At 48.6% G+C, this 13,343-nt stretch overlaps 1 protein-coding gene across 4 annotated transcripts in view; it reads right to left on the bottom strand.

Annotated features, from left to right (window-relative positions):
* Positions 1–37: 37 nt before the first annotated feature.
* Positions 38–13,343, bottom strand: part of DGCR8 (DGCR8 microprocessor complex subunit) — a 38,580-nt gene continuing 25,274 nt past the window's right edge. For 2 of the 4 annotated variants that reach the window (XM_004701198.3, XM_045291202.1), the window contains exons 10-14: positions 4,837–4,937; positions 4,469–4,575; positions 3,780–3,907; positions 1,972–2,085; positions 38–1,109 (exon numbers count right to left, since the gene is read on the bottom strand). In XM_004701198.3, the coding sequence (XP_004701255.1) occupies positions 1,026–1,109; positions 1,972–2,085; positions 3,780–3,907; positions 4,469–4,575; positions 4,837–4,937 (534 nt within the window). In that variant the 3' untranslated portion in view covers positions 38–1,025. Of the gene's footprint in view, positions 2,086–3,779; positions 3,908–4,468; positions 4,576–4,836; positions 4,938–13,343 lie in introns of all 4 variants that reach the window. The other 2 variants (XM_045291203.1, XM_045291201.1) reach the window with 1 other exon arrangement.

Here is a 13,343-nt window from a genome sequence, read left to right on the forward strand (position 1 = left end):
CCCCCAAATGCTTTGAGGAAAGAGACAGCAGGCAGTATTCTTGCGACAGTCTTGATTTATGGGGTCAGCCCCACAACCAGGGCAGAAGCCACCCAGATCACCATGGGCTATGTTGCACAGAACCCCCTCCAAGAGGCTGGCCCTATCTCCTGGCCTCACAGGAAACTGCTAGAAGCTTTGGTTCACCAGGACCCTTCACAGCTACAGACAGAAGCACAGAGCTTACAGGTCATTGAAGAAGCCCTTGTCCAACCCATGAGCCAGAAGGAGGGGTTCACTGTGGGTGCCCTAGTCCACCTGGTGCAGACTATGAACACCACCTGTGGGGGGTCTGGCCCTGGGCTCTTGCTGCAGCAGTACGCTTGGCATCCAACACGCAGGCATGGAGCCTGGTGTACAATGCACAAATGGGTTGCCCTGAAGGTCTTTGTTACCACTTTTCTTCAACATCTGGAATCCACGTGCTAAAATGCCTTAAACGTTTATAGTTGATACATTCTCCCACATGTACCAACGTCTCTCTCCAAATGGTAAAATATAAATGTTTTAAAAATGGACAGATGAAGCTGAGTGTGCAAGAAACATTTGTAAAAATCCTCCAAGGCAGTGGAGGTTAAGGGCTCACTGATCTAGGGGCTACAAAGCTGAAGGCGCTCCCACTGGTCCGGGAGTCTCAGGAGAATACATATGATGTAAAACTCGTGCTCATTTTACATCAGGAGGGCTGCCGTGGCCCCTCCTCACTGATGTGGTGGCAATGATGGTTTCAGAGAGATGGGGACAAGGGTGGCCAGGCCCGCTGTGGGTGTCACTTTATCAGCATCTGTCATTGCCCACCATGGCACGATTGGGAACAGGTCCTGAGCAAGGGTGAGAGTTCCTCCGTCTGCTCAGTGAGCTGTCCTTGCGCCAGAGCCACTGCCCTTCTGGACACCAGCTGCGTGAGGAGCTGAGGCTGGAGACTGCCACTGCACTGAGGGGTGTGTGACTGCAGTGGCGGCCCCCATGTCCCAGCCCAGTGTCCCTCACACGTCCACGGTGCACAGGGGCTCGCTACCAGGCTGAGCGGACGCCACAATGGTCATCTTAGGCTTCTTCCGGGTCTCCTCCTGGAAGAACAAGAGATGAGGGAGACCCCAGCACCCCAGCAAAGCAGGGCTAGGAGGTACTTCTGAGCCCAAGGGGCATCATTGCCCCACAGTGCCAAGGTAGGGGTGCACTGAGTCCACCCCATGAGGGTCTATTCCCATCCACCACCTCTCCTTGCCACAGCCAGGATCTGGAGGCCCAGGCCTACCCTCAGTCCAAGGCCCAGAGCCCTCTGAGCCCCACAGCCTTTTCCCAACCCAAGATAGGCACCCCACTGCCTCCAGGGTCATAAGCAGTCAGTGCCTATACATCGGGGACACTGCCACTGCCCTAACAAGCCACCCTGTCCTCTGTTCCTAGTGCTCCTCCTGGGGTGGTGAACCAGAGGTGGCTTTAAGAACCTTCCCCTTGACCACTGGCTCCCTGTACCACAGTCTGGCACCATCTGTCAAGAACTGCCGAGGGCCTGAGGAAGAAAAAGGCCCAGCACTACACTGTGTAGAGCAGGCTAGTGAGTTTACAGGACATGGACCTGGGCAGGTGTGGTGCCCTCACACTACAATGATTACCCTGAATTGGTCTTCATCTGCAGAGAAGGCATGGCCGCCAGCTCCCTATAAGCAAAGCACTTTGCTTTCATTCTAGACAAGCTGTAGGAAAGGCTCAAGGAAAAGCCGATTTCATCTGAATGACCAAGGGGAGACATCTTTAAGGACACAAGGAATCAGCGACAGACCAACATAGGAGTGGAATTTCCCTCCCAGATGCCAGAGACTGGGAAACCTGCTGCTGTCAGAAGGAAAAAGGGGAAGAGAGAGGTGGAGTTCTTGGCACTGACAGGAGGCTGCTGTGGGTCTCAAGCCTCAGGCTCCGGGCACTCACCCTCTCCTCTGCCAGCTTCTTCATTTCCTCCTGCAGTTTGTTCAGGATGTGGAGGTTGGGCTTATTCTTCTTGGCATACTGCTGGAGCTCGATCACACTCTTGTCTGAGGTCTCCTGCCAAGTGCACAGAGGCCTGCTCACTCTGGAAGGCCCACTGCGCTGTCTGCTGGCCTGCCCCCAGGTGCTGCTGGCAAGCACCTGCACCTGCTCCCCTTAACAGGGGTGGTCAGTGCAGACGCCTGTCATTGCCTGCTTCTGCTGACAGTGCCCCCCACGAATATCCTGACCCTCACTTAGAGCAGAGCCCCAGGCGGTCACGGGGTGGGGAGGTCAGTGGGCACTGCCCCCACAACCCTCAGCTAGAAGACCTGGAGATAGCCATACTGTCCAGGGATGAATGCCTCAAGGAGCCAGCCACCCCACACCCCAGGAGCTGCGTGCTTGGCACCCACTACGATGTACAGACCGAGAGCCAGTTGTCCTCTGCCCTTTGGTGTTAAACCACCTTGATCAGAATAATCGAATGTACGAAGCCAAGAGAGCAATGCTTCCTCAAACCAAAGAAAACAGGAGAACGGAGTGGAGAGGGGACACATACATCCCCACAGACACGCCAACTGGAGGACACTGGCTGTGCAGGACGCCAGGGCTCTGGGGGCCAGCTCACAGGATCCCTCCCGTACAGCATCTTCACAGACCGCTTCCCCCCCAGGCAGAGCCAAGTGTGTGTGCTCTGGTCTTTACCTCAGAAGAGTCCAAGAAAGCTAGACCGGAGTTAAATATAAATGGAGTTTCCTTAACAAGGGGGCTTCAGAAAGTGGAAAACATTGAAAGGTGGAATTTTTTTTCTGCCAGCTTTTGAATCCCTGGCACATCTTGTAGTAGCTGGAAGCCCACTGCGGCCCCAATAGGTGTGTGCCCTTCACCCAAAGGGGGTGAAAGGCGGCAGTCAAAACACTCCTCTCCTGGGTGCCAGCTCTACTGCCTGAGGCCCAGGAGAGCAGGACAGAGCACATTCCTGACAGACCTGGTCCTCGGACCTAGCCTCCACTTTCCTGGGGTACAGTAACCCTGATGGCATAAGCAGCCTCCCAATACCCTAATACTTCCCGCCCCATCACAAAAACACAGACCTAACACAATGATACTGGTGGAAATCAGATTTTGACAAACAGTTAACTCACTCACTGCCAGGAAATCACTTCTGACTCAGCAACCCTACGAACTGAGGAGAAAGACTACTCCTGTGGGTTCTCAAGGCTATACATTCTTATAGGAGTAGAAAGAGTCATCTGCTTCTGTGGAGTGGCTGTTGGGTTTAAAGCACGAGCTTATCGGTTAGCAGTCCAACACATAACCCACCACACATTACCAGAACTAAAATTAGCAGAAATGGCAACTGAGACAAGATACCTGTGGTCTTCAGTTAAAGGTAAATGGTGCCTGTCACCAAGGAAGCGGCACCAGCCTACGGTCCATCCCAAGCTCCTTCAGGCCCAATTCTAAAGAGGCCCACACTCCTCAGTACAGGGCACCAGAGCCTTCAGGCCCCATGGCCCAGCCACTGGACAGGCATGGATGGCCCTACAGCTGCTCCCAGCAGGCTGTGATTAACAAGCTTCTGAACAGTGCCAACCACAATAAACACAACACATTCATACGTACCACACAAGAAAGGGAACTAGGCCAGAAGCTGAGGTGTGCACAGCCAGTTTCCACTCGGTCCCTCTGCCTCTGGGCCTGGGCACCACGGCAGGAAGCAATCAGTGAGCTGCAGAGAGCAGCCAGCTGAGCAAGACTGCCATTACCTGTTTGACCATCTTGCTGCTCTCACGGCCGTACATGCGCAACAAGGACCCCCAGTTCTTGACGTGGGGGTGCAGCAGCTGCAGGATCTTCTGAGAAGCCAACTGCTTGCCGACTCTCTTATTCTTACCTGTGAAGAGAAGCCAGAGTGGGGCAGCCTCAAACACCCACCAGCCCAGACAGGGGTGCTGCCCCGTTGTACAGTTGGAGAGGGAGAACGCTATTCTGCATTGGGCACCTAGGTCCTCATAATTGAATGCAGCTCCCCCCGCCTTTTCACCGTTTTGTGGAATAGGTGGTTAGCAGCTGCAAGAGGTCTGGAGAACTGAAGGTCACAAAGCAGGAGAAACCCCCACCCTACCTCCCCCCCACTTTGAGGCTCAGACAAGCTACAATGATGTCAAATGAGCACAAGGCCAAACAAGGCATCCCCACTAAGCCCCTGGCTGCTGGGGGGTTGAGAGGGAGGCCATGCCTCAGGTGGCAGACATTGTGAATGGGCACATGTCTGGGCCAAGCTATGGTGACTCAAGGGCTGAGGCCACGGGCCAAGAACTTTCTAGAGCAGCCCTACACTGAGGGATGGCGGCAAGGAGGGCCTGTGGCCCCATATGTGGCAGCCAGCTTGCCGTCATGCCCAGTTCATGGCGGCCACTCTGCCTGGGGCACAGGGAGGGAGGGGCGTCCTTACACCACCCGCGCACGGTGTGCTTGCCACAGGCCATGACATATTCACTCTTCTGGTTTTTGCCAGGCACCACTTCAAACTTGATGGACGTGTCACCCATTCCATGGTTTCTTCAAGGAAGCACAAAGACAATAAAATGTGACCTGTGTGGTGGCTGAGAACAGAAACGGCCTTCCTGGGAAGGGCTGCTCTGGGAAAGGCCCATGAAGTGACTTCTGGGAAATGTGCCCACTTTGTAGGCCTTCCAGACACGCAGAGTGACAGCCAGCCAGCCAGCCAGCCATGGTGAGCCCAAACACACAGCAAAGCAGACACCCAGCATCCAAAGAAGCTCCCTCACCTCAGGGATGCAAGGTCCCCTGCTGACTCACCTCTTAAGGCACTCGTGGAGGATCTGATACGGAGACAACAGCCCGGCCTTGCTGGTCAGCTCATAGACCCGAGAGTCCTCAATACTGATGTGGTTAAAATACTACAAAACAAAGCCAGATGCTCCTGAGTGCTGGAGCCCACATACTGGCCTCTGGGTCTTGGTTCCCATGCTGCTGACGCTTTGCCCTTGGAAGCTCTCTGCTCCTCTCACTGTTCCATTGCCACTTCTAGACAGATGACAGCTGGCAAGAACATACTCTACCCCTCACTGTCTGGCATGCTGTCCATCTGTCTATCCCACCATACCCTGCTCCCCTGTGATGTGGACATGGACAGCCAAAGCTGAATGTGCCAGAGAGGGACAGCCCTAGGGTGCAGAGCTGCACTTGGGCCACCACCTGGCACTGGGCAGCAGGGGTCTTTGCTGAACCGAATTCTGATCAAAGGATGCCGTTTGTAACCTTCAGAGGAAAACACCATGAGATTGTAAAACACAGAAGTTGGCTACAAAACATGTGCTACAAAACAGCCACGCTCTCGGAAAGCAGAGCCACCGTCAGCAGAGACCAGTTTGTCCAGGCACAGAGTGGGGAGGACAGGTCTGACCAGGCTTCAGGCTGGCTCTGAAACCTAACCCACCTGACAGAAGAACAGGATGGTTAAGGAGAAGCTACCCATGTTCATGAACTAAGATGATTCAATATTGCTAGAATGTTGAATCTCCCCCAAATTCAACTCTTCAAAACACCATTAAAATCAAAAGCCCAGCAGAATGGGTTTAATAAAACAATGTACTGATTCTATTCTGCCCAAGATGAGGGCCAGACTGCATACCCCCACCCCCCGACCCCACTACACACAAACGTTGTACTGCTCATTCTGAGCTGACTTTCAAAATCCAGCTAGCTGCCTACTGCAAAAAGCCAGCAGGAGCCCCCTCTTAATGTTTGCTCTCTCTCTCACAGCATGCTCCCAGGAAGAGGACTTACCCTGGGTGGCCCTCAAAACATCCACAGGATAAGCTGCTACATGACTCAAACTGCAATTAGCAACAAATGTACAAAGGGGTGTTGACACCATCTCTGTCTCCTAAAGCATAATGTTAACCAATCGGAATCTTCTTATAAAGTTCCTGGATCCTCTGTATTTACACTCTGTGAAAACTTCCTTTTGCTCAGTGAAACTCCTTACAAGGTTCTCTTCTGTTTCTTCAATAAACATTTTTTAATTAAAAAAAATAAAAGGTATCTATGGCAAGGCAAGGGAGATACAATAACTATGCAAATGTGTTCATGTACACGTATTTTAAAGGAACAAAGTTGGTCGATGCAGACTGAAAAATTTCAAGACCATGTGATATAGGTGAAGGAACAGACAATAGCCAGGAAGTTAAAGGGTAGGTGGGGGGAGGGAGGGGGAACCGATCACAATGATCTACATATAATCCCCTCTCTGGAGGTCGGACAACAGAAAGGTGGGTGATGGGAGATATTGGTCAGTGTAAGACATGAAAATATAACATAAATTATCAAGGGTTCGTGAGGGAAGGAGGGTGGGAGAGGGAGGGGAAAAAATGAGCTGATACCAAGGGCTTAAGTAGGAAGAAAATGTTTTGAAAATGATGATGGCAACAAATGTACAAATGTGCTTAACACAATAGATGTGTGCATGTTTTGTGTTAAGAGTTGTGGGAGCCCCAATAAAATGATTTTTAAAAAATTAATGGAAGAGAACAGGATCCAGATGGAGACCCATATATATATTAATTGATATATATATTAATTAAGAGGGGGTGGTGGTTGGAGAACAAAGGTAATTCAAGCGACAAAGAAAGCCTTATCACAAAATGCTCAAAACTGGAAATGAGCTGTGTCTATTACTCAAGTGAAAATGCTAGTACAGCCACAGGGAGCGCTGTGCTATGACTCAGCAGTAAAAATGACCTACTCATCTATGAAGGGGCCCGAGAGGTTCAACCGTTAAGCACTGGGCTGCTAATCCCAAGGTCAGTAGTTCAAGCATCAGCCCCTCCACAGCCTCAGAAGGCCTCTGGAGCAGTTCTGCTCAGGGTCCTAGAGGATGGCTTCGGGTGGAACTGACTTGTCAGCAGAAGGTTCAGATACACCCAGCATGGGTGGATGGCATGGACATAACTACCTGTCAGAGACAAGGCCGTGATGACTGTTCAGCCAACAGGCTAGAAATGTCATCGTCATGGAAGTGGCAGCTCCTTGCCTCTCTCAAAGGGTAGCAGTATGAGAGATTTCCAAGGGGGCTGCCAGAACTTGCTCTGCACTTTGCTTGTGGTGGTGACTCAATGACTCTCCTTTTGTCAAAACCCATGGAACCTTATACGAAATCGAGCCCATTAACTTTAAGTAAATTAAAGAAAATGAGAGGGTGTTTTGTTCACCTTTTCCTACAGACCGTCTACCCACATAGTCTTTCTTCTGAGGCTCTCCTTCCCCATGGTGGCTAGTAAACCAAGGCAGGGACACAGAGGAGGCACTGACACACTGGCCCCCATGGGACATGCTCTCCTGCCAGGCCAGCCTCTCCATAGACCAGGTGGCCACCACCTTTCAGAAACTCTTTTTTATCCTCTCCAGATGGCTTAACCGGCTGCTCCCCTTCCACACACAAGCCCCAATCCCCCCACCCCTGGCAACCTGTAAACGACTGGCTCTCAGCTCTTCACTGGCACTAAAAGGAGCCACCACACAAGCCACAGCCTGCCACTAAGAAGCTGCTCAAACCCAAGAACCTCCAGGGGGCGCCCACAAGCACAGAAACAGCCCCCTAAAACAGCATTTCAGAGTTAAAAGTCCGCCAGTTCCTGTCCATTAACTATACACTCCCCACCAAAGGCAAAGCTATGTTCTCCTAAAGGACTTGGAAACCAGGGAGAAAGCATAGAATGCATGTGCACATCTGTCATTTTAAATTAGCAAAACCACTTCCCCTAAGCTCTGGAGCATCAGAGGAAAATCCCCGTCCTTCAAGGAAATTTTCCAAGAGGGTTTCCAAGTCTGGCTGCAAGCTGCCCACTTGGCATGCATTCCACCTGCACTCACCAGCAGGGGGAGCCCTGTACTTTCTTAGACTACTTTCTAAGGTGGTTTCTAGAAAGACCCCTCTGCTTTCCCAAAGCGCCCCAAAGCATGTGGGCCTGCCTTGTCCCAGCCAGCAACACCACCGTGACCATGTCCCTGCTAGATATCCATTTTCTGCCAAGGCAAGACAGGCCTGCCTGACACAATGAGGATCCAGCGACAAGGCTGAGGTCATGAAGGACAGTTAAGAGCCAGCCAGCTGGGCCTCCTCAGAGCCCTGCACCTGGACCTAAGAAGCAGTTTGTTCCCACTAATTGTGAACAATCAGTTCACAATCGAGTCTGATGTTGGAGGAAAAGGTTGCAGTACTGAGCAGGGAAGTGTACTCTCTGCCTTGCTGTCTCCTGGATCAGGCAGAGGTGTGTCAGAGGCATGTCCCCGTGACAGAGCAGGAAGCCTGTACTCTGAAGCTGGACAGACCAGGGAACTGGAACTAGACAAAGAGCCTCTTGGCTCAGAACATCTATGCAGACATACACACTATCCTGTGGAGGCTGGAGGAGTAACCGAGGGAGAGGGACAGTCCAGCCCCTGCTTGGAGAACTCCGGCAACACCGAACAATGGCGAATGCAGACAGAGAGCCTTTGGAATGGACTAAGGAATGGGACAAGCTGCTTGTTCCCTCAGTGGCTGACTGAACGTGTGGTACAGTGGTCTCTGAGGCTGCTGTTCCAGTGTTACCTGGAAGCCAGAGATTCCCAAATGCGACTAACTGCCCAAGGGAATTGCCAATGATTTCAACAATTCAACATACCAAAACTGTCACAAATCAACCTGAATTCCCTTTAATTCCCATAAACCTGACCTTGGTAATATTCATGGGCACAAGCAAGCTGAAGGGGAGCTTCAGTCAGATGAGACCACCTAGGAGTAAGCAGTAGAACCTGCTGAGATACCCACTCTGTGTCACAGCAAAGATGCCCACTCTGTGTCACCTCCCCCAGAGTGGCCTGCCTGGGTCACAAAGTCCTCCACTTGCTCGGGCTAGGTCCTCTCTCAGCATCAGAGCCCACACTCATTAAAGACAGGCACAACCTACTCAGCCCACACTACCAGCGTCTGCAACCAGCTACTCCCAAGAGTCAGAGTGAGGGCGCAGGGGCCTAGGTATTTGGAAGCCTTACTAAGGTATTTTGTCCATAACCAGGGTCACTCAGAAAAGAAAAGAAAGGAAAAAAGAGAGAGGGCAATGTGAATTTTACTGAGGGAGCTGATTCTTGGGAGATTATGCTGAGTAGGGCCTGCAATTAATCTGTGTGGCCTGGTCACAACAAATTCCTTCACATAAAGCACAGGAAACATTTCAAGACTTGTATATCTAACATTGCCATGGACATGTCACTATACTTTACAGGAGGGATAAGTCCACAAAGAATCAAAATTTTTAAAAAAATGCATCCCAAAGCACAGCCAGAACAGAAGACTAAGAATCTCCTAAAATCAACTCCGTCAAAAAATGCCAGCAAAAACTGTCAAACATTGACCTTTTTCAAAACTTTTAGCAATAAATGAAGGCTTCCAACAATCCAAAGACCATTTTTACCAAATAAATGGGGTAAAAAAAGCACAAATTTTGTGGGTATTTTCCCCGGCCTAGCCCTATATCCCTCCCTCTAGCACTGTGATAGCCATAGAGGTGGTGCAGCCACGAGAACCAGCCTGCCAACGGTTACAAATTTGGTAGTACAGTGTGTTAAGCATTGGGCTGCTAACCAAATGTCAGTATTTCCAATCCACCAATCGCTCCTCAGAAGACAACTGAGGCTGTATGTTCCTGTAAAGCAGCCGTTCTCAACCTGAGGGTCGCAACCCCTTTGAGGGTGGCACGACCCTTTCGCAGGGGTCGCCTGCTTCCTAACAGTAGTAAACTTACAGTTACAAAATAGCAATGAGAATACTATTATGGTTGGGGGTCACCACAACCTGAGGAACAGTATGAAAGGGTGGCAGCATCAGGACGGCTGACAGCAGATGGAAATTTCAGGGAACAGTAGACGGTTCTCTTACAGAGTAGCTGTGAGGCAAAAGCAACTGGACAGCAATTGAAGACAGAATTGAGTTTATAGTTCCCCATCCCCTGAGAGGTTGGCCAGGTCACATTCCCTGAAAATTGTCACTACTTGGCCTGTCAGAGACTCCCTAAGAGACCCCCATTTGTGGGACCCGCTTTTACCCTGACTCAGGATATTGTTTAGTATAAACAGCTCCACACCCAGGGGGTTTGTCAAAAATATTTCACACTGCAGTCTCCTGAGGATAAGACTCAAGTGGAGAAACCAGAGGCTGCGCCAAAGACTTCTTAAAAGGAAAAACTAGAGAATGAGCTGTCCACAGGGAGCTCTGCAGAACTTCTGCGCCGTCCTGGGGACCAAGATAGCCAGCACAGTCGTGAGAAGGCCCTGACCCTCACTAGCTGTTCTGAAGCTCTGTGCAAGCAGGAAGTGAGAGCTGGGGTGGAGATGTAAACTGTTATAGAACAATGATCACACCCATACCTCTTCAGCAAAGAGTAAGAGACTTACTGATTCTCCATGCATTAGCTGATCACTAAGCTAATGGAACAGTGAATTCAGGTGCTATAGGAAACAAAGGATAGAGAATTTAAAAATTAGTCCAGGAAAGTCACTGGATGAACAGCAATAAAAACAAAATAACCAGTCAAATTAATATACCCAAATGCAAAAGCCAGCTTCAAACTCTTGTGGCCTCCATAATATTCTGGAGCCAGAGAGCTGAAATTACTGGCCTGGAATCCTCTGTGACCTCGGGCCAAAAATGTCCTACGGAGTTGTCTTAAAGCCCAAACCACAGTTTGGTTTGACAGGTATAAAAGGACAATCTCAACATTATGCTCTTTTCAGAACTATGTGGGTTCAAACTGGCAATCAGAAAAAGAGGCTGAGAATAGCTGTACATTTTGAAGGATGAGTCAACACTGCTGAGTTCTGCAGGCGAAGACAGTCCCATTGGAATTTGCTCTGCTGTGTGTTTTCTCAGCAACAAGAATACAAATCAAAAACCTAGGAGGATGGGTTCCTCCTCTGGATGTCCAGAGTTGACACAGTATATTAAAATGTGCAGCTTTCAAGAATCAGACAATATGCACTGTGTCTGAAGAAGCAAGACTTAGGGAGATGAAAACAGTATGTTTACTATCATAAACACAGCCAGAGAATTCAAAGAAACTATTATCTGAAAAATTAAAAGAAAGAGAACACTGTCTCATCAAATAGAGAATATCAAGAGAGAAGAATTTTTTTTAAATGAATGAAATAGATTCTAGAATAGAAAGTGTAATAACTGAAATGAAATATTCACTAGAAAGGATCAATAGTTGATTCAGCAGAAGAGCAGAAGAGTTGGTGAACCTGAGCTAGGTCGACTGAGATGATTTAGTCACAGAAAGAGAATGAAAAAGGAATGGAATGGCAGAGTGCTTGAAGACACCATTAAATGTACCAACTTACAAATAACAGGAGTGCAGAAAAGATAGAATTTTAAGAATATCTGAATAAAAAGAAAAGAGTTTCTCAAGACATAAGGGCCAAAAACTCCCCAAATTTTATTAAAATCGTTTATCTATGATTTGGCTTATTGTGCCAACCTGGCCGATAAACACATGTGGGGTTAATTCAAAGGCAGAGGGATAAATGGCTGTGAGCCTTGCCTTTAGAATTCTCAGGTCTCTTGCTTTGTGATGGTCGGACCAGGGTGCAGCTGCCTTAGCCAGTTCCCTGCTTCAGCTTGCAAGGCTCACTTCCTGCAAGATATCCCCAAGGAGAAGCCATATGGACCTACCCCGATGCAGCCCTGGGTGCTGGATCAGCCGTGTGGAGACCCCTGCCAGCGCTGAGATGCTTACCCATTCACTGACTCGGCTTTCCTCCTGCAGTCAGCATCACTGTGTGTGTTTGGTGAGATGGAGGAAGGCTATAGATTGGTGTCAGACATATGGGTTAATGTTGGACTTGTGGGCTTGGGCAGCACTGAGTTGGGATGTTTTCTTGATGTGCACTTAACCTTCATATAAAACTCTCTCTTATACATGAGTTTCTGTGGATTTGTTTCTCTAAAGTACCCAGACTAACACCACCTATCATTAAACAAACAAAATCCCAAACGCAATAAACTCCAAATAGAATAAATTCAAGAGATTCAACAACTAAAGGTATACTGCCATTTTGGGGAGCTATAAATCAGAAGCATACAGAATTCTTCAAGGAATACTTAGAGATGGGAACACTGCCTTCAGGGAATGTCTTTAAACCTAGAAGGAGATTTAAGAAACAGCAGCTTTACAGTTTGCTATTTTTGTTTAAAAAGACTTTCTATGATTGTGTAGCAAAGCAAAATCTTTTAACTTGCCCTCATAGGTCCAATATAAAAAAAAAGGGCTGCCGATTAAGAATTTTATATCCAGCACACTATTCTTCTTTAAATAAAGAAATTAGAGACATACCCAGAGAAACAAAGGCTGAAACTTCATTGCTAAAAGACCTGCCTTCTGAAGAAATACTATAACTCCCTCCACTGAAACACGACGCTGTGAGGGACAGCACTGGAGACAGTGCGGGAATGGCGCACGGTCTGGCCTCATCACACTGCAGCGAGGCACTGAGGGCATTCAGCAGAGCAGCAGGGAGAGCAGAGTGATGAACCCTCCTGGGGAATACAAAGTAGACGGGAGAGAGTGTGGCACCCCATCAGACTCCAATGGAAAACCCGTAAAGGCCAACAGACAGACCTTGAACTATTTTATAGGCTTTTCCATTTTTGTCACTGGCTTTCTCTGTTATTGTTAGTTTGTTCTTGCTTTCTGCTGCTGTTATTGTTTTGTTGGTTTTTATTTCCTTTGTTGTTTTATTTGGCTTTGCCTGGTTTTTACACTTATTAACGTATCTGCAAGTCTATCTAGATAAGATAGGCAGGATAAACAATTCGGAGATGAAAAGAATGGGACCAATGGCTGGGGGGTGGGGATATGGGAGAATGGGAAGTGGGAGAAAAGAAGGGGTAAGGGGAAACTAACCCAAGGACAAGAGAACAAGTGAACTAAAATAAATGGAAGGAAAGTCGTGGGATGCCTAGTGGGGCTCAATCAAGCAGCGAGAAATTACTAAACCGGAATGAAGGCCGAACATGATGGTAGAACAAGTGGGAAGTAAAAAAAAATAACAGGAAAGAACCAGAGGTAAAGGACATTTAGAGAGGTCTAAATACAGGCATGCACATATGTAAATACATATATATACAAATAAATATATACATATAAAATGAGAGGGGAATAGAACTATGTACTCATGTCTATATATTAAGAATTAAGGTTGCAGATGGACATTGGACCTTAACTCAAGTACTCCTTTAACACAAGAACACTTTGTTCTAACAAGTC

This window comes from Echinops telfairi, unplaced genomic scaffold (assembly GCF_000313985.2).
Source record: "Echinops telfairi isolate 266 unplaced genomic scaffold, ASM31398v2 ScPeMD7_70;HRSCAF=299, whole genome shotgun sequence".
Taxonomy (NCBI): domain Eukaryota; kingdom Metazoa; phylum Chordata; class Mammalia; order Afrosoricida; family Tenrecidae; genus Echinops; species Echinops telfairi.